Source organism: Mesoplodon densirostris, chromosome 11, assembly GCF_025265405.1.
Source record: "Mesoplodon densirostris isolate mMesDen1 chromosome 11, mMesDen1 primary haplotype, whole genome shotgun sequence".
In the NCBI taxonomy this organism is placed as follows: Eukaryota; Metazoa; Chordata; class Mammalia; order Artiodactyla; family Ziphiidae; genus Mesoplodon; species Mesoplodon densirostris.
In genome coordinates, this window is record NC_082671.1 from 38,420,748 (window position 1) to 38,443,087 (window position 22,340).

The window sequence follows — 22,340 nt, forward strand, 5'->3', positions numbered from 1 at the left end:
GAGCTATAATTCTGTAAGTCATGGATTTTAATAATCTCATTAGAATGGGGTATTCTAAATTCTCATTAGAATATCTCAACAAAAGACTTTACTTCATCAGATGGTAAGTAAAAAGATTGTAGGAAACAGGCTCCAAACTAGTAAGAATACTAGTAACCATTGCTTTGGAAAAATAAATGACCAGACTTCCTAGGTACAGATTATCCACCAATGAAGGCTATCTGTAAAATATAGTAGACCTCCTTGTCAGGAAGCAGAGGGGAGATATGTTCCAAGACCCCCAATGGATGCCTGAAACCACAGATAGCATGGAATGTTATGTTTTTTCCTGTATGTACACACATACGATAAAGTTTAATTTATAAATTAGACATAGTAAGAGGTTTACAATAATAATAAAATAGAACAATTATACTGTAATCAAAATTATGTGAATGGGGTCTTTCTCAAAATATCTTACTGTACCAATTCTTTTTTTTTTTTTTTAATAAATTTATTTATTTATTTATCTTGGGCTGTGTTGGGTCTTTCCTGCTGCGTGCGGGCTTCTCATTGCGGTGGCTTATCTTTTTTTTTTTGGTACGCGGGCCTCTCACTATTGTGGCCTCTCCGGTTGCGGAGCACAGGCTCCGGACGCGCAGGCTCAGCGGCCATGGCTCACGGGCCCAGCCGCTCTGTGGCACGTGGGATCCTCCCGGACCAGGGCACGAACCCGTGTCCCCTGCATCGGCAGGCGGACTCTCAACCACTGCGCCACCAGGGAAGCCCCGGTGGCTTACCTTGTTGCAGAGCACAGGCTCTAGGCGCGCAGGCTTCAGTAGTTGCAGCACGCGGGCTTAGTTGCTCCGCAGCATGTGGGATCTTCCTGGACCAGGGATCGAACCCGTGTCCCCTGCATTGGCAGGCGGATTCTTAACCACTGCACCACCAGGGAAGCCTCTTACTGTACAATTTAATACTTTTATCTTAACTAAGCACTTATACACTGTGGCTGTAACTTTCGCAGTTTGAGGTGTAACAGCAAAACTAGCATGAATTTCTTTTTCCTGGATAGAAGATTTGTTCTTACTGTAGATCTTAGCAACCTCAGCATATGATATTTTTTTCTTATTGAGAACTTTCACTTTTCACTTAAAGGAAGCACTTTACAACTTCTCTTTGGCATATTCGAATTGTTAGCATCACTATTCTTGCACTTTGGGGCTGTTATTAAGTAAAATAAGAGTGACTTGAACACAAACACTGATACTGTGATAGTTGATCTGATAACGCAGATGACTACTGAGTGACTAACAGGTGGGATACACCTGACAAAGGAACGATTCACATCCCAGGTGGAAGGAGAGGGACACTGCGAGGTTTCATCATGCTACTCAGAATGGTGCACAATTTAAAACTTATGGATTGTTGGTTTCTGGGATTTCCATTTAATATTTTTTGACTGAGGTTGACTGAGGGTAAGTGAAACCACAGAAAGCGAAACTGAGGATATGGCGGTGGTGGGGGGAACTACTGAGTTCAGTAAGGGTTTATATATTCACATCCTCTGATGTTTACAAACCGCAGCACTGTGGAGTGGTAACAATAGCACTGGACAAATAATCAGATGATTCAGGATAAAGTTCTAGTTCTTCCCATGTAATAGTGTTGGAAGTTAAGATATTTAACCTTTTGGGGGCAGTTTACTCATCTTTAAAATGAAGGGATCAGAGAAGATGATTTTTCTAAGTTCCCTTGAAGCTCTAACATCCCCAATTATGCTATTACATATATGAGGGATCACACACACACACACACACAACCCCTGAGGGAGTTTTAAACTATTAAGTTAGATAATACGTATTTTGATAGTGAAAAAGAAATGAAGGCTTCCCTGGTGGCGCAGTGGTTGAGAGTCCGCCTGCCGATGCAGGGGATACGGGTTCGTGCCCCGGTCCGGGAAGATCCCACATGCCGTGGAGCTGCTGGGCCCGTGAGCCATGGCCGCTGAGCCAGCGCGTCCGGAGCCTGTGCTCCGCAACGGGAGAGGCCACAACAGTGAGAGGCCCGCGTACCGCAAAAAAAAAAAAAAAAAAAAAAAGAAAGAAAATATCAGTTTAAGGAAAAAGAGATGATTGAAATGTACTAGGCCCTACATTTTGTAGTTTTTAATCAGATACCTTCCTTGGTGAACACAGATCACAGTCATTTGTGTGTTAATTAAAGGAGGCTCTGGTGCTGAGTCATCTATCAAATCATCAGATTATGTTTGATTATCTATCAGACAAGGGGTAAATGTTAAGCACTTACATAAGATGCAGAGCTACATGGGTATCAAAAAGCCATAACTATAATTTTAAGTCAGTTGCAAGATGAAACTTGTGAGGGCAGAGAAGGTGCTTACCTTGGTCCAAGGTGGCATGTCCAGCCCTCCTCCCAAGTGCAGAGTAGGAAGGTGAGAGCTGGGCTCTGCAGAAGGTGCATCAGGTACCTTCTTCCCTCAACCTCCTCTCCCCTGACCTCTCACATTCCAGCCAGGCAGGACTGGACAGAAATGCAGAGCTTTACACAGCAGCATATTTAAGGTGCTTTAAAATCTTACATTAATACTTGACTAAGATATGCCGTAGAGACTGACCCAAAGAAATATGAGGTCCATTAACATTTTTATTAGTTTTCTAGGAAAAGGAGAATGCACTTGATTAGTTTATTCTTTTCTTGTTTATTCTAAGGTATTTTAATTCCACAAGCAAACTGAGATTCATTGAAAATAAGAGCTATTTTTATTATTATTATTTTTAATTTATTTATTTTTTTGCGGTATGCGGGCCTCTCACTGTTGTGGCCTCCCCCGTTGCGGAGCACAGGCTCCGGACGCGCAGGCTCCGGACGCGCAGGCCCAGCGGCCATGGCTCACGGGCCCAGCCGCTCCGCGGCATATGGGATCCTCCCAGACCGGGGCACGAACCCGTATCCCCTGCATCGGCAGGCGGACTCTCAACCACTTGCGCCACCAGGGAGGCCCAGAGCTATTTTTAAATTTGCTTTTTAAAGCTAAACATTCTCCATCTCTCTCTAGAAAACTTCTTTGAACCCAAATTCCTAAAAAGCATAAATTGGATTATAAAATGTTCATGGCTTTTAATATCTCACCTTCAAATTGCTTTATTTTCTCTTAATTTTCTCTCAGATAACCATGTTAAATAACATGTTTTAAAGGCTTTAAGAGCTTTATTCACCCCCCCCAACTTGAGGGAGGCTCCATTTTAGTAACAAAAAAATGTATTTCAAACGAAGCATTAGCCTCAGATAACTTACCTCCACCTTGGCTCCAGAGCAACTTGGATTTCCGATTCTTCGAGCAGGTCAGTGACTTGGGGAACCAGTAAAAGAGCCGGGCTATTCTTCTGAATGTCTTGTTAAAGTCACTTCTTATGGCCATAGCTAGAACTGTTAAGTGTTCCAGAACAACACTCCACAGAGAGCACGGATGGGGAAAACACAGTAATACCACATATGACACTTTAGCTGTGAACTCTCTTTCAGCCAATATGTCTGGGGACCACCTGTTAGCCCTAAATCCCCCTCCCCCGTCATTCCTTTGGTGTCCTTAGCCCTCATAACTAGAAACTGTATTAATAGACGTTCTTTCTAAAGAAAGAGTTTTAAGCTTCAGAAACTCTAACCTAAGGCAACACTTGATAATTTTTAAGTACAGACCTCACCCCTGCCCCACCTCCTCTACAGAAATACAATTACTTTCACACAGGAGCAAAGTAACCAGTATCCACTAACTCAGCATCCAATAGAATTGTCAATGGCAATTCGTAGGACTTGCTGGTGATTAACACGCTACCTCCTAAAGCCATAGCCTTGATCCCATTTGTTTTGTACATCTTTTACTGGAAAAATGATATGTATTTTAAACCTTGTCAGGAATCTATCCCAGAAAAAAAGAATTTGACTGATTCTTACAAGTCAAGAAGCGTATAAAAGATTTTTTCCAGGATACTGTTTTGGTTTTTGACCCTTTGAACATTTCTCCAGACCCTTCTTTAACTTTAGTGTGTGATTTCAGCAGACACCAGCATTTGGCTGCCTGCTCTGCCAGTGGGACTGGGGTTCCCATAATCACCCCTGGAACTACATCTAACAACTGGTCTTTGTGCATTCTGTTTATGTCAAAAGAAATAAACTTACTCAGAGACTAGTCCTTATAAGAGCCTGATGTGATAGTTGGACAGTGCTTTTTTATATGACACACTAAATTTCTGGAGCTGATTTATACACACACATAAAAGGATATTATCATATTACCAGTTTCCATTTCCAGGTCAGATGTTTTTGATTTCTGTTCCATTTTCATGAGTTCTTAGAAATATGCCTAGGAGTCTGCTTATAAGTGACAAGTGGGGAGAAAGTTCAACTAAAACAATAGTGTAAGACTTTCTGATACTTTCATCTTCCTAAAAATAGGATGTGGGCTGGTGGATCCTGCCCAAAACAATAGCGTTAAGACTTCTTTATGTTTTCCTTTCAACAGTGTCTGTCCCAGCATTTCTCAGTTTTGAAAGTTTGAGTAACTATAAATTTTCTGCAGCACTTCCTCAAAGACAAAGCACAATGCAAAAAATGCCCTTCTGAGTGGACTGAAGTCAGAGATAAAAGCTCTGGTTGTGGCTATGATTCTGAAGGGACAATAAAGTTTAGACATTTCAGTCAAGATTGCCAAGATTGCTTATTCCTACTGATAGTCCCTTTCTTAATTCCAAACAACAAACCTCTTACTTTTAGCACAGAATACCACAAAAAGCAAACTTCATCGCTTAAAAAAATAACAGAAAAACAAACTAAAACACGTCTGGATAACTTTTTTTTTTTTTTTTTTGGATAACTTACTGATGCAGGTATTATATTTTTAAAGAGATATTCTGAGGAAAAGATCTTTTTCTTTTTAATAGAGACTTTCTTGTTTTGTTTTGTTTTTGTTTATGTATTTGGTTGCACCAAGTATTAGTTGTGGCACGTGGCCTCCTTAGTTGTGGCTCACCGGCTCCTTAGTTGTGGCTCCAGGGGTCCTTAGTTGCGGCTTGCCGGCTCCTTAGTTGTGGCATGCATTTGGGATCTAGTTCCCTGACCAGGGATCGAACCCAGGCCCCCTGCATTGGGAGCGTAGAGTCTTATGCACTGCGCCACCAGAGAAGTCCCTGAGGAAAAGATCTTTACATCTAAGAAGAGACACTCTGCTTCGACACAGTGTAACGAGGTCTATAAGCCACTTACACAGTCTTTGTTAATTTCCAAAATAATCAAAATGGGACATTTAGAAGATGTGATGGGATTATTTTCCACATTTCTTCCCTAACCTCTAATTCCTTTTTTATTTACTCGAAGATATCCCTTTTTTTCACATAATTTACGTTCACTTATTTCATTTTTGATTATTCCTTCTGCTGTTAGACCTATAATCTCTTTTTTACATTGAGTTAAATCCTACCTCACACCTGTCAGAATGGCTACCATCAAAAAGAACACAAATAACAAATGTTGGTGAGGATGCAGAGAAAAGGGAACCCTTGTACACTGTTGGTGGGAGTGTAAATTGCTGCAGCCACTTTGGAAAACTAAAAACAGAACTAAAAGTAGAACTACCATATGACCCTGCAACCCATTCCTGGGTATATATCCGAAAAAAACAAAAACACTAATTTGAAAAGATACATGTACCCCAATGCTCAAAGCAGCATTATTTACAATTGCCAAGATACAGAAGCAACCTAAGTGTCAACTGAAAGATGAATGGATAAAGAAGATATGGTATATATATATATAATGGAATAGTACTCAGCCATAAAAAAACACGAAATTTGACCATTTGCAACAATGTAGATGGACTTAGAGGGTATCATGCTAACTGAAAGACGTCAGATAGAGAAAGACAAATACAGTATGATATCACTTTTATGTGGAATCTAAAAAATACAACAAATTAGTAAATACAGTAAAAAAGAAACAGACTCACAGATAGAACAAACTAGTGGTTACCAGTGGGGAAAGGGAAGCAGGGAGGGGCAAGATAGGGGTGGGGGATTAAGAGGTATAAACTACTATGCATAAAATAAGCTACAAGGATATATTGTATAACACAAGGAATATACAATATTTTATAACAACTGTAAATGGAGTATAACCTTTAAAAATTGTGAATCACTATACTGTACACCTGTAACTTATATAATATTTTACATCAACTTTATATCAACTAAAAAAGAAGAGACAGTATCAAAAAAAGAGTTAAATCCATTAACTCTTCTACTTGCTACATATAATATTTTTAATCCCTGTCTTTTGGAAATATATCTCAATATTGAAAAAAAAAGCTAGTAAAGCTAGAGATGCAACTTATTTTAAAGCTAATTTCACTGACATAGTAACTGAAAATTTGGTTAGCAGACCAATGTCATCATGTATGTACTGACATAAGGTGTTTTGAATGAGGATGCATTCTTGAGGGTAAAATATTGAAAGCAAGAGTGCTTGATTTACATGTTGCTGTAATGGGGAATAGAACAGTTAGTCTTAATTAATACTAGTGTGGAACAGAATTGTTCTTACCAGTATAACTTACACATATACAATCCCCACAGCAAGGGTTTGTTTACTGGTGTTCTTTTCTAGAGGTGCTTAAATAAAAACGAAATCTGCAAATATATTAACTGATCACATAAGTTAAGTAAAATTTTAACTAGTGTTCAGTGATATAAACATTTAAACTACACAATTAGACACTGATGTTAGATGGTCAAATAGAAAATTAAAATGAAAAGGGATTAAATACCCTCTTGCCCCATACCCTCTCAGACTAAACAGTTTTTGACAGGGGATAACTGTATTTATAAAAGTAACATCATTGACCCATGCATGTATTTTTATAATGTATACATGTGACACTTAAAATTCCCTACTACAATGATGCATCAATTTGAGATTTCAAATAACATCCTAATCCGTTTTCAGTTTTCCAATGTTCATGACAGCCAAATTTATTTACTACTTAGGACATGATCTCTTTATGATATACAGGTTGTACATGATCATACTTCAGTCATCTAAGAAGTGAGAAACCAAAACTAAAACCAAATCCTTCTTGGGCAAAATAATTTCTCACTGAGCACAATCCTTTAGTCTAGAACTCTGTGTATATTTTTCAAAGAGAAGGCTCCTTTTGAATTTGTATAGCATACATTTATGAATTTATGAAAGAACTTCTACTAAACTTGGAATCAGTGGGTTTAGAAGAGTCACAAAATTGCCCGTCGTGTAATTTCTGAGGATAATTTACCATTACCACCCATACTATTTTTCAAAAAATAACTTTTGTTTCTCAAACTGTTGTACACAGAAAAATACAAACTCTTTACATTACAACTGAGAAATTTATTGATACTTCTTCATGAAGTAGTAAGCAGAATTAAAGTAAAGACGAAATATACAGCTTAAAACAGATGAAATGGTCCTAAAATTTTTATGACAATTATACATTTATGGCCAAAATAAAAATGAACAGTTTTTAATGATTAAATCACTTTAAAAATTTTGCTCAATAATTTACCTGAAATTAAACAGATACAAGGATAACTGGGATAATGCCACTTTATCCTTCTCAAAAAAATTGTGATCCTAGTAAAACAGTGGTTGGGTTCTGCTCCCCATTCACAAAAGCTACCTCTCCATTCCATCACTTATAAACGTGTTAACAATCAGCCTTTACTGATTTGTAAGGATGCCAATTTTGGTTCCACTTAAAAATGTTTCCAGTAGGCAGTCAGAGATATATGACTTAGCTGGCCTTACTCAGAAGAGTCGAGGATCAGTCAGTATCTCAACATTATCGGTCATGGCTTTCTTCTCAGTGCTCACTGAGGTCAAATGTCCTCACATAATTATAAATGTTAAAAAGTAAAATTACATCTTAGCAGCCAAAAATTTATATATTTTTTATGTATTTACAGTATCGTACATATTTACATGACCACATCAAATAGTGAAATGTAGAAACAAGAGACCACCTACAGAGGCATTCATTTAATGCCCCAACATTATTTTCTTGTGCAAACTGAAACTTGCCTCAAACTTCTTATAAAGCTATAGACAGTCAACATTGCGAAGGCCACCATCCATGGTTAAAGAGCCAAACCTAAAACACAAAAGAAAAAAGGCAATCTCAAAAGATTCATTTATTTGGCCTCCAACATTTTAAAGAAGAATATAAAATACTTTTCAGAGGAATAAACTATTATTTTTAAAGAGTTAACCAACTATAATTTGCTCTATTTCTTACAGAAACACAGTGCCACTATCATAAATATGTGAAAAAATACAACTCAGTGGTTTGGGAAGACTTCTTAAAGAGAAAATGGGGGAGTAATGTAATCTAGAAAGTGTTAGAAAGAGCTGGATAATTTCTTTTGGTGGGGTGGGATTTATAAGCAAAGATGTGGAGTTGAGAGTCAGGGACAGTAAGGAATGGAATCTTGCTAAAACAGAATGTTACTTGGAGGAACAGTGGAAAATAAAGTTGGGTGATTAGGCTGGGGACAGACTATTATATTCTTTTAATTCAAGTATGAATTTAGACTTGACTTTTTAGGTAACAGGAATTTAGAACTTTTTGAACCAAGGGAGTGGTATGATTAGATCAGTACTTGGGAATATTACTTTGGCTGTAAAACCCATTGACAGATGGGAAGAACTGGTTAGGGAAACAGGTAGTAGATTATTATCATGGCTCACAAGGTAGGGGGAAAGGAGATCTAAATGAGGTTGATGAGGGGGAACACAGAAACATTTGAAGGAAGATTACCAAACTTGATGAAAGGAAGTAAAGAAGAGTGAGTGTCTAAAATAATTTATGGGGACCTCCCTGGTGGCACAGTGGTTAAGAATCTGCCTGCCAACGCAGGGGTTTGATCCTGGTCTGGGAAGATCCCACACGCCGCAGAGCAACTAAGCTCATGTGCCACAACTACTGAGCCTGCGCTCTAAAGCCCACGAGCCGCAACTACAGAGTCCGCATGCCTAGAGCCTGTGCTCTGCAACAAGAGAAGCCACGGCAATGAGAAGCCCGCGCACCGCAACGAAGAGTAGCCCCCACTCGCCGCAACTAGAGAAAGCCCATGCAGCAATGAAGACCCAATGCAGCCAAGAATAAATAAATAAAATAAATAAATTCATTAAAAAAATAAAATAAAATAATTTATGTTCATGGTAGGAGGAGAAAGGGGAAGAAGATGAGTAAATTACAGGGGAGACTGAGTTGGGAAGGATGACGTTAAGTGATTTTATTTTATTATTATTATTTTTTTTTTGCGGTACTCGGGCCTCTCACTGCTGTGGCCTCTCCCGTTGCGGAGCACAGGCTCCAGACGCGCAAGCTCAGCGGCCATGGCTCACGGGCCTAGCCGCTCCGCGGCATGTGGGATCTTCCCGGACCAGGGCACGAACCCGTGTCCCCTGCATCGGCAGGCGGACTCTCAACAACTGCGCCACCAGGGAAGCCCTTAAGTGATTTTAGATACAAAAAAATCTTAAGTGATAGATATCCATATGGAGACAGTGCACAAGACCTGGCTTCTATTACTAGTTCTGGCACAAATCCTTAAGTGGTCATTTAACATTTAAGTTATGATTCTGCCATGTCTGATTACCCATGTATTGTCAAGCCTGAAAATAAAACATGACTTATTGGACATGCTTTGGGAAGTAGGGATTTTATTCCACAAAACATGTGATTCAATATAAAATTTTGTTAAAACATATTTTAATAGTCTTTTCTACTTGCTAATCCTTTCAGAATAAATTTAGGATTTAGCTAAAGTTGTGAAGAAACTATAAACTGCATAAATTTATAAAAAGTTATAAAGAGTTAGATAATTACTATGTAGATGCTATAAACCAACAGGAAACCAATAGGAAAAATACTTTAAAACCTAATAGGCAATTCACAGAAAAAAAAAATAAACCTATAAAAAGATGTTTGACATCACTATTAACCAAAGATATGCAAATTAAAACAAGATGTTGGTTTCTATTAAACAAATTGGCAAACATCTAAAAAACTGATAACATTCAGTGTTGACAATGGGACTGTAACAAGCCTTTTAGAGAACTAACAACGCCTATCAAAATTCAAATGTGCAGGGTCTTCCCTGGTGGCGCAGTGGTTAAGAATCCGCCTGCCAATGCAGGGAACACGGGTTTGAGCCCTGGTCTTGGAAGATCCCACAGGCTGCAGAGCAACTAAGTCCGTGCGCCACGACTACTGAGCCTGCATGCCACAACTACTGAAGCCCACGTGCCTAGAGCCCGTGCTCCAAGAAAGAAGCCACCGCAATGAGAAGCCTGCGCACCGCAATGAAGAGTAGCCCCTACCCACTGAAACTAGAGAAAGCCCATGCACAGCAACAAAGACCCAATGCAGCCATAAATAAATAAATTTATATATATATAAAAAATTTCAAATGTGCATACCCTTTGACCCAACAACTCCACATCTAGAAACATCAAGAAGTCAACCTTTCAAAAATTCTTACACAAGCACATGAAGGTATATATACAAGTATGTTCACTGAAGCATGCTTTGTAATTGTGAGAAATCAGAAACAACTTAAATGCCCAACAAATAGGGATGCACCAAATAGATATGGTAGATCCATACACTAGGATATCAGGCAGCTGCTGAAAATGAGAAAAATAGAGCTATATGTATGGATATGAAAAAGTACCCTTGATATACAGTCTTAAGTGAAAAAAGTAAGACTAAACCAGTATGAACAGAATGATTCAATTCTTATAAAACACACATGCACAACAAACTATTAATAGTGATCACTTCTGTGGGAGTGGGGAGGTGAGAAAGGGGAGGTGGGGTCTTTTATTTCAATTTTTACAATTATATATTGTTTAAACATTTTTTTTACCAATTCATTAAATTCATTTTAAAAAATCGATAATACTATAGAAGCTCCTGATAACTTTCTGCATGTAGCTCAAATATGTGATTTCCTGACATTTAACCTTTCCAAGCCTTATGAACATGTTTGGTCTTTTATTTGAGAGAACAGGGCTAGTGGGGAGATAGGAGGCTGGGTTCCAGCTCCAGTTCATCTTTTCAGGTATGAACGTCAACACCTGTGGAACATGGACAAAGACTATCTGCTGTGCCCTGGAATGCAAGGCTGGAATGCATGCTTAGTGAGGCCATGCAGCGTGAAAGTGCCCTTCAAGTGTACAAAACACCATATAAATGTGAAATCCTTGCGTTAATATCTTGCGGGTGAGAGGACCTGTGGAGAAGCACCTAAGGGCTGGAAAGAGAAGGCTTCTATTCATGAGCCAAATAGGACTTAACTTCTCTGAAGAACCCAGACAAGGAAACAGCCACCAAAGTGGCTTTATTGGCTCTGTACATTTTCCAACTCTCTTTCTCCTTCATCTATTAGGATTCTGGAGATAAGCAGACACTCAGCTCCTCAAAGAACTCCATGAACAGATGGCGCTCACGTGCAAGGAGGGGTTCAGAGGGCTCTGTGAGTTACACAGCACTGATCAGAGTGCTGGCATCTCCTAAGCAATTCTGAATCCAGAATTGAAAATGATAATTCTAATGAGAAAATGTTTTGAAAAATGTGCAAAAGATTTTCGTTTTCACAGACCGATTCAACGAATTCTATTAACCAGTGCTTCTATAAAATGGAATCAATCACAGTTGACTGGTCTTTTTTTTTTTTTTTTTTTTTTTTTTGCGGTATGCGGGCCTCTCACTGTTGTGGCCTCCCCCGTTGCGGAGCACAGGCTCCGGACGCGCAGGCTCCGGACGCGCAGGCTCAGCGGCCATGGCCCACGGGCCCAGCCGCTCCGCGGCATATGGGATCCTCCCAGACCGGGGCACGAACCCGTATCCCCTGCATCGGCAGGCGGACTCTCAACCACTTGCGCCACCAGGGAGGCCCCTGACTGGTCTTTATCAAAACAACCCCAAACACATTAAAAGGCACCATGAAATTCACAAAACCTAAGGGTTCTGACTTAATATTCCTTTCCCACTGCTTAACCTATTGTTACAGGAAGACAGACAGATACAAGTATAGATGTATGTTTATGTACTCAATTGCGTATATAATCACAGGGCAGAATGATCTTTGTATTACTCACCTTTCTAAAATATGATTATTTTCAGCAAGTTCTTTAACTACCCCTTCCATTTCTTCCTTTAATTTCTTCATACTATATTCAAAATAAAGATAAAAGTACCTGTGCTCAAAAAAAGTATTCAAGTGTTTTACAGTTATATTTATAGTATGTTTAGTTCTCTAGATTGATCTGTCATTAAATAATATTAGCAAATGTATTCATAACAAATATAAAACATTTCAAAATAAAAGAGCAAGATCACAAAATGAAATAAAAACAAATGGAAACACTACAGTTACCAAATAATAAATTTCTTACCCAAGAGTCATTTCTACTAATGTGTTAGAACATGGGTAAATTGCAGTCATGGTATGTTTGATTCCACTGGAGGCTGCAAACATTTTCTGTGGTAAAGTTTCTTGTAACTAAAACATCAAAAACAAACAAAAAAAACATATCAATCACAGGACAGAATACTTACTACAGATCTTATATAAAATGTTACAGGTTTTAATAAGTCCTTTAAAGCTTTAAGTTTTAATTTCAAAACCATCAATGATATAATACTTAAAACTCTTTAAGAAAAACTTTGCTTATAGATGATTTAAAAAAATGGTCTATCAGATGTTTTTCACTGTAAAACATCTTAAAACTTGGCTCAAAATACATACCACAAGTGGGCAAGCAGAGCTGAATATAGGCATATTATACCCTATTTCTCTCTTCTCAATCATTATCAGATATAAACTTAGAAGAATTTTATTTTAATTTTTCCTAGTAGGAAAAAGCCTTTTTTTTCTAGATAATTTTGAGCTATACCTCATTAGTATAGTCTTGATACTTTGATACTTCTTCTTCAATATCAAAACACTGATTAGTTAGGGATAATAACTGTTTCCTAAGATGAAGCATCTTTCTGAAAACCAAAAAGAACCAATTAATAAGCAGTCTAATATTATTTTTACTTAAAATATATAATATACATTAAATTATATATTGTGCAAACAACCACTAATCACCCCCCAGAAAGTTTACTTACCTCATCCATTCTTCTGACTTATCCAAAAAAGCCTCGTACTTTTTAACACATTCATCTGTAAAGTGAGTCATAGCTTTTGTTGCATGATAATACAGTTTTTGCCTGTAATTTAGAAATAATCAGAGGCTTAAACCAATGTCACTGTTTCTATTTCCAATATTAAAGAATTTTCAAATATACGAAATTTATTTCCTGTAATGACTGTTGTGGGTTTAGAATATTTACGGTAGAAAGCCTAAGGTTTCTAAGACAGACATTACAGCAGCAAGAGGAGAAAAAGAAGGGTGATAGTGGAGAATGGTCAAAAACTATTTATCGAATGAGGTTAAGGTTAAGGAGGTGGTTAAGTCTGCCCTTGCCTATGTTCTCCATTATCTGTCCTTCTGCAATCAGAGCACAGGAGGCAGAAGAAGACTGCCCCCTTATTCTCCCGTCTCAGTAACCTCTCAACCAGGGGCCAGATGAGTGGGCCTCAAATATGTGCACATACAGTAACAATTCTATAAAGCCAAGATTAAAATGCATTTTTATTATGATTAATTCCAACTTTAAGAAGAAACATAACCAAAAATAATTATTAAACATAATCTGGACACTTACTTATCAAATTTGTGGATTTGTTCTTCATTATAAGCTAGTCCTAAAAATAAGAATATGTATTACTCTTGTAAATGTAGAATCATAAAATCACATGCAATTTTTTTTTGAGATTATTACTTCATAAAGGCTAAGAGTTTAAAGCAGATGTCACAAACTTCTGACCCATGGGTAGATACTGCCCACAAATGCTTTTATTTGGTCTGTACAGTACTAATGTTAAAAAAAAAATTAACTGACAACATTTAAAAATCAGGGTATTTCTAATAAAGTCTATTTCTAGCTTCTCTTGAGGCCTAGGAACACTGGAAAAACAATCAGGTGAACCTGAGTAGTGGCTCTCCCCTTCACATGGGAGTGGGGGTCCTCCTCTCTAGTCCCCCTCAGTTTCCACGGGCCAATCTCATTCCTTTCCATTATGTGCGTGGCCTCTAGAGGTTTCAGAGTTCTGATCCCTGATTTGAAATACTCAAAAGGTTGGTTTTAAGGATAATTTTTAATACATTCAACCTCTTCCCTGACAGAACCAAATCTCTGAAATAAATAACTTATGTAGTCACCCTTACACAAATACTAAATTAATTCAACTGAATTACAACTAGTAGGGCTGACTCAGATTAACAAATGGAAAATTTTACTTACTACGTTCTGCTTTGTCTTTTTTGAACTGATAGTAAATCTCTGTGATGCAATTTAACAGGACTTGTAGCTTTTCTACACTATTTAAGAAAGAAAAATCCAAATAAATTAATTGAGTCAATGTGAAAAAGGACATTTAATAATAAGAACAGAAACTGCCAATGCAGTTATAACCTACTGTCTATCTTTTGGATGAGTGCCTTCTTGATGGGTCCATGTATCTGCCAGCAATCCACCTGGAGATAATTTGCTTTCAATATCCTGAAGACTGGTTTCTATTGTTCCCTGAGAACTGGAAAGCTAAATAAAACCAATGGTTTCAGATCCAGATTACCAAAAATCAGAAATAATCATCAAAATGCCAATGGAGCCTAAAGTTTGAATAACATTTCTTTTGTAGATTACTTCAGTTCAAAGTCAGAATAATTATTTTTATCTTGAAATGCAAGGACAGTTTCGTAGGTTATATTCCACCAAGAGTACTATATGATAATAAAACATGAGTATTAATATATTTTATAGGGCTTCCCTGGTGGCACAGTGGTTAAGAATCTGCCTGCCAGGGCTTCCCTGGTGGCGCAGTGGTTGAGAGTCCGCCTGCCGATGCAGGGGACACGGGTTCATGCCCCGGTCCGGGAAGATCCCACATGCCGCGGAGCGGCTGGGCCCGTGAGCCATGGCCGCTGAGCCTGCGCGTCCAGAGCCTGTGCTCCACAACGGAAGAGGCCACAACAGTGAGAGGCCCGCGTACCGCAAAAAAAAAAAAAAAAAAAAAAAAAAAAAAAGAATCTGCCTGCCAATGCAGGGGACATGGGTTCATGCCCTGGTCTGGGAAGATCCCACATGCTGTGGAGCAACTAAGCCCGTGCACCACAACTACTCAAGCCTGCGCTCTAGAGCCCACAAGCCATAACTACTGAGCCCACATGCCACAACTATTGACGCCCATGCACCTAGAGCCTGGGACCTGCAACAAGAGAAGCCACTGCAATGAGAAGCCCGTGCACTGCAGTGAAGAGTGGCCCCCACTTGCTGCAACTAAAGAAAGCCCACACACAGCAATGAAGACCCAACGCAGCCAAAAATAAATTAATTTAAAAAAATCTTATATAAAATATATTTTATAAAACATTGCTTACATCTAATATTCTTTTTAAAAAAACATAAATACTTTTAATCATTCAATTAAGCTTGTTTCCTTATCTACAAAATATGTTAGTACTCTATCTCAAGAAAACCAGAGGAGATTATCATAGTCCCAAGTACAAATGTAGATATGAAAAACTGTGCTCTTTGATTAGAGCTAAAAAGTACCACCTCTTAAAAACAAAAAATGAAACCTCATTTAAGATCCTGTTCATTTTAAGCTTAGTAAATTTATCACTTATCTACCACAGAACTGAGAGCATCTGTAAAAGTTTTAAAGAAAGGATAAAGATTGGACTTAAAGGATGAATATGTTTGAATATTTTAATCGTCCTGATACATACTATTGTTTTTCAAATTAAGTGGTTTTTTTTGTTTTTTTACGGTATGAGGGCCTCTCACTGTTGTGGCCTCTCTCATTGCGGAGCACAGGCTCTGGACGCGCAGGCTCAGCGGCCATGGCTCACGGGCCTAGCCGTTCTGTGGCATGCGGGATCTTCCCAGACCGGGGCACAAACCTGTGTCCCCTGCATCGGCAGGCGGACTCTCAACCACTGCACCACCAGGGAAGCCCTCAAATTAAGTTTTTTTTTTTTTTTTTTTTTTTTGCTATATGCGGGCCTCTCACTGTCGCGGCCTCTCCCGTTGCGGAGCACAGGCTCCGGACGCGCAGGCTCAGCAGCCATGGCTCACGGGCCCAGCCGCTCCACGGCATGTGGGATCCCCCCGGACCGGGGCACGAACCCATGTCCCCTGCATCGGCAGGTGGACTCTCAACCACTGCGCCACCATGGAAGCCCTCAAATTAAGTTTTAAGTGGTGGTTTATGCTGCTACTAGCAACAAACAAGTGTGCCCTTTGCATTCTGCTCATGTTAGCATTGGCATTATATATAATTCTTAAAGCCTTGCTAATTTGAAAGACAAAATGGTATTTTACTGTTGTAATACGCAATTTTCTATTACTCTTGTGGTTGAACTTTTTTTTTCCAGGAGTCTCACTTAGATCTATTCATTTTTAAATCATTTCTAAATGTTCTCTATTTACTGCAGATTTCATGTTTTCCTTATGCATTTGTATGAGCTATTTTCATATATATAAAAAAACCCTTTATCTCACTTTCTCAATCTGTTTTTTTTTTTTTCTTTTCTTTACGCGGGCCTCTCACTGTTGTGGCCTCTCCTGTCGCGGAGCACAGGCTCCGGACGTGCAGGCTCAGCGGCCATGGCTCACGCGCCCAGCCACTCCGTGGCATGTGGGATCTTCCTGGACCAGGGCACAAACCCGTGTCCCCTGCATTGGCAGGCGGACTCTCAACCACTGCGCCACCAGGGAAGCCCCTCTATTTGTTTTTTAACATTATTTTTTTTAAACATAAGAGATCTTGGGAATTCCCTGGCGGTCCAGTGGTTAGGACTCTGCACTTTCACTGCCGAGGGCACAGGTTTAATCCCTGGCTGGGGAACTCAGATCCTACAAGCCGCGTGGTGTGGCCAAAAAGGGAAAAAAAAAAAAGAAAAAACCAAACCAAAACATATAGAGATCTTAACTTCTTTCTTTTTTTAATATTTTTTAAAAATTTATTTTATTTATTTATTTTTGGCTGCATTGGATCTTTGTTGCTGCGTGTGGGCTTTCTCTAGTTGCGGCGAGCAGGGGCTAATCTTCGTTGCAGTATGTGGACTTCTTATTGTGGTGGAGCACGGGCTCTAGGCACGTGGGCTTCAGTAGCTGTGGCACGCAGGCTCAGCAGTTGTGGCTGGCGGGCTCTAGAGCACAGGGTCAGTAGTTGTGTGCACGGGCTTAGCTGTTCCACAGCATGTGGGATCTCCTTGGACCAGGGCTCAAACCCGTGTCCCCTGCATTGGCAGATGGATTCTTAACCACTGTGTCACCAAGGAAGCCCCTTAAATTCTTATATAGTCAAATACATATCTTGCTTTTCATGCTTTATGTCTTCTTTAACATTAATGTTAAGAATGTGTTACCTTATACTTCTAAAATATGGAAAATATTTTATGGACAAAGTTATTTTTTACAGCATTACATAGAAGTGTGAGAAGTAGCAAGCAACCTGAAGGACCAACATTAAGGGGGTAATAAGTAAAACTATTAATAAATCAAATGGCTGCAATATCATGTCTATTTAAAAAGTAGTGTTCCTTAAGTTGGGAAAAGGCTGTTCTTTCTCTGGAGATCTTTAGGTACATCATGTTTCTAGGAAAGTTCTAGGAAAGTTCAGATATAATCTTGCCAGCAAAGGAACAGATTATGAGCTCATGATTGTCAAAATTTTGTAAATACTCACTCTCAACAGTTTGGTGTGTATGTCTGAAATTTCACCTAACTCTGCTGCTTCTAGGTTGATCTTCATTAACTTTTCATATCTGTATGAGAAACAAGTATAGAAAAATTAAATGAGCATAAAATTTTAAATAAGCATAGATTTTAAAGGATGTTTTATAAATTATATTTGAGTTTTTATTATCATAGCTATTTAAGAATAGAATATTGAATGCAAAGCCTATAAGCAACAGATCCCAAGAAAACTTGATGTCCATAAAGAAGGAATTTTATATACTTCTGCTCATAAATTTGCAGATTAAGAGATAAACTGTAAAAGACAACTTTATTTCAGTCTTATGTCAGGATAATAGTCGAAATACTAGATTTCGGAAATAATGGAGGTCAAGAATATATACTAGTTTCACTTATTATACTTCCTGTGCAGTACAAATAGTATAGCCTAGGAACAAGGCAGTTTAAAATATCATTCTGTTTCAAAAGGCATTCTCAGGGGTAAGATTAATAAAGAAGAGTAAACTAAAAGTAATCTCCAAATTCTAAAAATACTACCCAAATAGGGTTCTAGAATACCTCTTCCTACTTCCTTTGATCACAGGTTTTATATTTTCCTATGCAGAGTCGTCTGCTTTGCAAGGTAAAAAAAATGAGATGTTTCTATTTCAGATTCCTTTTCCTTTTCAAAGGGAAGGAGAAAATGCCCACCAAAGAGATGGTACTCATTTCTTACTGAAATGACTGAGTATTTTTGCCCTTATGAGGAAATGACTTAATCTAAGGTTGTCCCTTAATAGAAAGACTTGCAGAGCATGCTATATCATGCCAAGGATAACTAAACAAACTAAACAGAAATGGAAAATCGTTGACATTTTACCCACTATTAGTAAGGAAGTAGTCTACTTACACTTTCACAGTCTTTTCAATGTTTCTGATGCAGAAATCTAATGTGATCACAACTTCTGTCTTTTTGTGAACAGTTTCATTATAATCATCTTTAACTAATTCTCTAAAAAATAATAATATTCCCATTAGTTTATCTAAAGAATTATTTGTTTTCTCTTGTCTTTCACTAATTACACTGCTGTACTACTTTCTGTTCAGACAAACTTAATAGTCTTGATACACTATGAAAGCCAATTCACTTTTTACTACTGAAAGCATCTCTGTGACGCTTTATACCTATCCAGGGCACAAACCATTACCACTTATCAGATTAACAGTTTAGAAATCTAAGGCATTAAAATTATATTAAGGAATAAAACTAATCTATAATCACACAAATAAGCTGAATAGCATTACATTTTACCACCAGAATTAATTTTTAATGCTCATAGTAGACTATCGTCAGATAGTCTCATAGTCAGACTATCGTCTGACTTATACTTAAGCAGGATGACACAGTATACAATTGAAGACCTGAATATCAAGGGCCAACAAACTAAGGCCTGATGCCTGTTTCTGCTAAGAAAGGTATGTACATTTTTAAAGGTTGTAAAAACAAAATGAAAACAGAATTTGCAGCCCACAAAGTCTAAAATATTTACTAACTAAAAAAGTTTGCCAACAGTGGTCTACGTGAAAAACTATTTTCTCATGACTTATTGAACTAAAAGCTAATAAGTAAAAGAAACAAAAGCTTTATGGAGCAGCGACTGGAGTAGATAGCAGCAGCAAGATAAAACAAGAGCTGTTAGCAACAATGCTATGAAAATAAATGGAGTCAACACTTAGGTTTTTCCAAAAACCATTTAGTAAAAACAAAAAGGCTTCTTAATGGAAAGAGAAAAGCACAGGCTTACAAACTGGATATGTGAACACATTAAAAAAATTATAAGCATAAATTTAAGGATTTAACATAAAGGTGACAGGAAAAAAAAAAGAGCCTTATACTTTTTTCTTCTTAGAAGCAGCAGCAGCAGAACAAGAATGAGGAAATGCTTCATATCTGTTTTTTCGAGAACAGAAGGACAGGTGTGAGGTGGGTAAACGTAAACTGTCACAAGAATTAAAGCCTAAGGGCACTGTTGAGTCCATTATTATGTGTATAAAACTGAAACACTTCAAATGATGTTGTATAGAACTAGAGGCACAATTCTTAAGAGACTATTCATTCTCCACTTCTATCAGATGGAAAGATGACATATCATATATTCATCCACAAAAGGTTTCTTAGGGTCACGGGGCCACGGCAGTGAAAGCGTCGAGTGCTAACCACTGGACCACAAGGGAAATCCTATATTTTTCTAATTTTTTTTCTTAATTTTAAAATTCAGATACTATTTGTCCTGCCTCGTAAGGTTTTTGTAGGAATCAAATGAAAAAAAAATAGCTGCTAAACGTTTTGTAAACTGTGAAACAAATGTATTATAATAAAAATCATGCACGTGACCCTACCTAGTCTGAAGAGGTAAAGCATCAATGATGGGATGATTACCAGTTATTTAATGAGCCCTATGCGAAAATCAATTTTCCAATTTCAATCCATTACTTACATCAACCATCGTATCCCCTTTCGCATTAATTCCTGATAAAGCAGCAAGGTACTGGCAATTCTACAGGCATAACACACAACTCCTGTTACTGCCTAATGAAGAAATACAAAGTGTCAATATTTGGTGTTAACTGTGGTACAGGGTAAGAAAAACTTTCACATAAAAATTTTCAAGCTTTTGTGTTTTTATCATTAAAAACACAGTAAGCTACTAATTTCTAAAAGCTAAGGACAGATATAACTGCAATAAATATTTTATCCTTAACATAATAATGGTAAACATGCACTGTCTCAATGGAGAAAATTTTCCTATGAGTTCAAGAAAGGATACAAAGAAGAAAGAACACAAAAATTTGTCATGGGTAACAATCTAAATGAATAATTTCCTAAATTATATAGGTGTATATAAAGATACACTTTTTATTGCTTCCACTATTGATAAGATAATTTTAATTCAGTCATTTAATTAAATACTAACCTTAGCCATGCTGGCATCCCCATCTAAGTCATAACGTGGATGTACTTTAGGGAGGGAAACTGAAATATGGAATAATTAAAATCAGAAATAAAAAATTATGAATTATTTCATCCTTAATACATCAACCTCCAAATTAAACATTAACCTCTAAATCACCTCTAAATTAAATGTTAGTGGTAAAACTCTTTAATGTTCTTTTCCTGGTTAAAGAAAACCACTTGAGGAACTTCCCTGGTGATCCAGTGGTAAAGAATCTGCCTTCCAGTGCAGGGGACGTGGGTTCGATCCCTGGTCAGGGAACTAGGATTCCACATGCTGCAGGGCAACTAAGCCCACGCACCACAACTACTGAGCTCGCGAACCTCAACTAGAGAGTCCGCGTGCTGCAACTAAGACCCGACGCAGCCAAAAATAAATTAAGAAAAAAAAAAAAAAGAAAACCACTTGAATAAAATGCTCATTCCTTAACAAATTTCCTGCACTATTTCTAAGGAGTTTCATTTCTTTTTCTTAAATATATTCCAACATAACAAGCTCAATGCTTTTCTTTAAATCTAAATCAAATCCCAAGATCTAAACAGAAATATAAAAATCCAGGTAATTTTTTTTCACCACTAGAATTAATAATCTAAAAGATTCCAAAATGCAGATCTAATTTTTCTTAAACTTCAAAGCCTGGAAAAGCGTCCTATTCACCCTGGAAACAATAAATATTTACTGAGATTTATGATACAAAAGGTTATTTTGAGTGTTAATAAAATACTAAAAGCAGAGAGCTACAGGAAAACATATATGACAAACTATTTTACCATTTTATAAACAAAATAACGTTAAATTTTGTTGCACACGGGGTTTTAAATTTTACTAATTAACTTACAAAATTTTAGTATTTATAAAAGTTCTACATTAATGTCATCATCAGTCGACTTTATGAAGATGACAATCATTTTTATAGTGTTTTTTTTTTCTTTTGGCCGTGCCTCATGGCTTGTGGGATCTTAGTTCCCTGACCAGGGATTGAACCTGGGCCCTCAGCAGTGAGAGTGTAGAATCCTACCCACTGTAACCACCAGGGAATTCTCAGGGTCCTTTTTTTTTAATGGCTACTAAGAACAATACGAAAAATCCCAACTTACTTTTTTCATATATCAATCCTATTGTACTCAGAGGTTCCCGGCTTACTACAAAGATGGGATTTTCCTCAGCAGTTTTAGGGAAATGTTGTGCCAGTCTTCCAGGTTCTAGAACTAAACGTCGTCCTTCATATATAAGTTCTTGATTTGAAGAAATAATTTTGGTTTGTTTATACACCAGTTCATGAAATACAGTAGCACTGTGTGAGAAAAATCCAAAAGGACAACATAATTGGGATAAAAAAAGAGGTAAAAAAATTTTTTTAATGAGGGCCACACATCTATTTCTCAGTGATACTTTAGATCATGACCAGTCCACAGAAATGCTGCTTTGTTGATGCA

General features: G+C 37.7%; 1 protein-coding gene across 2 annotated transcripts in view; it reads right to left on the reverse strand.

Annotated features, from left to right (window-relative positions):
- Positions 1-7,480: 7,480 nt before the first annotated feature.
- Positions 7,481-22,340, reverse strand: part of TBK1 (TANK binding kinase 1) — a 41,947-nt gene continuing 27,087 nt past the window's right edge. For both annotated transcript variants that reach the window (XM_060113311.1, XM_060113310.1), the window contains 13 exons: positions 22,002-22,198; positions 20,866-20,924; positions 20,389-20,480; positions 18,801-18,902; positions 17,901-17,979; positions 14,625-14,746; positions 14,450-14,526; positions 13,811-13,850; positions 13,211-13,312; positions 12,991-13,087; positions 12,490-12,596; positions 12,193-12,264; positions 7,481-8,176 (listed from right to left, as the gene is read on the reverse strand). In XM_060113311.1, coding sequence (XP_059969294.1) covers positions 8,125-8,176; positions 12,193-12,264; positions 12,490-12,596; positions 12,991-13,087; positions 13,211-13,312; positions 13,811-13,850; positions 14,450-14,526; positions 14,625-14,746; positions 17,901-17,979; positions 18,801-18,902; positions 20,389-20,480; positions 20,866-20,924; positions 22,002-22,198 — 1,198 coding nt within the window. In that variant the 3' untranslated portion in view covers positions 7,481-8,124. The remainder of the gene's footprint in view (positions 8,177-12,192; positions 12,265-12,489; positions 12,597-12,990; positions 13,088-13,210; positions 13,313-13,810; positions 13,851-14,449; positions 14,527-14,624; positions 14,747-17,900; positions 17,980-18,800; positions 18,903-20,388; positions 20,481-20,865; positions 20,925-22,001; positions 22,199-22,340) is intronic.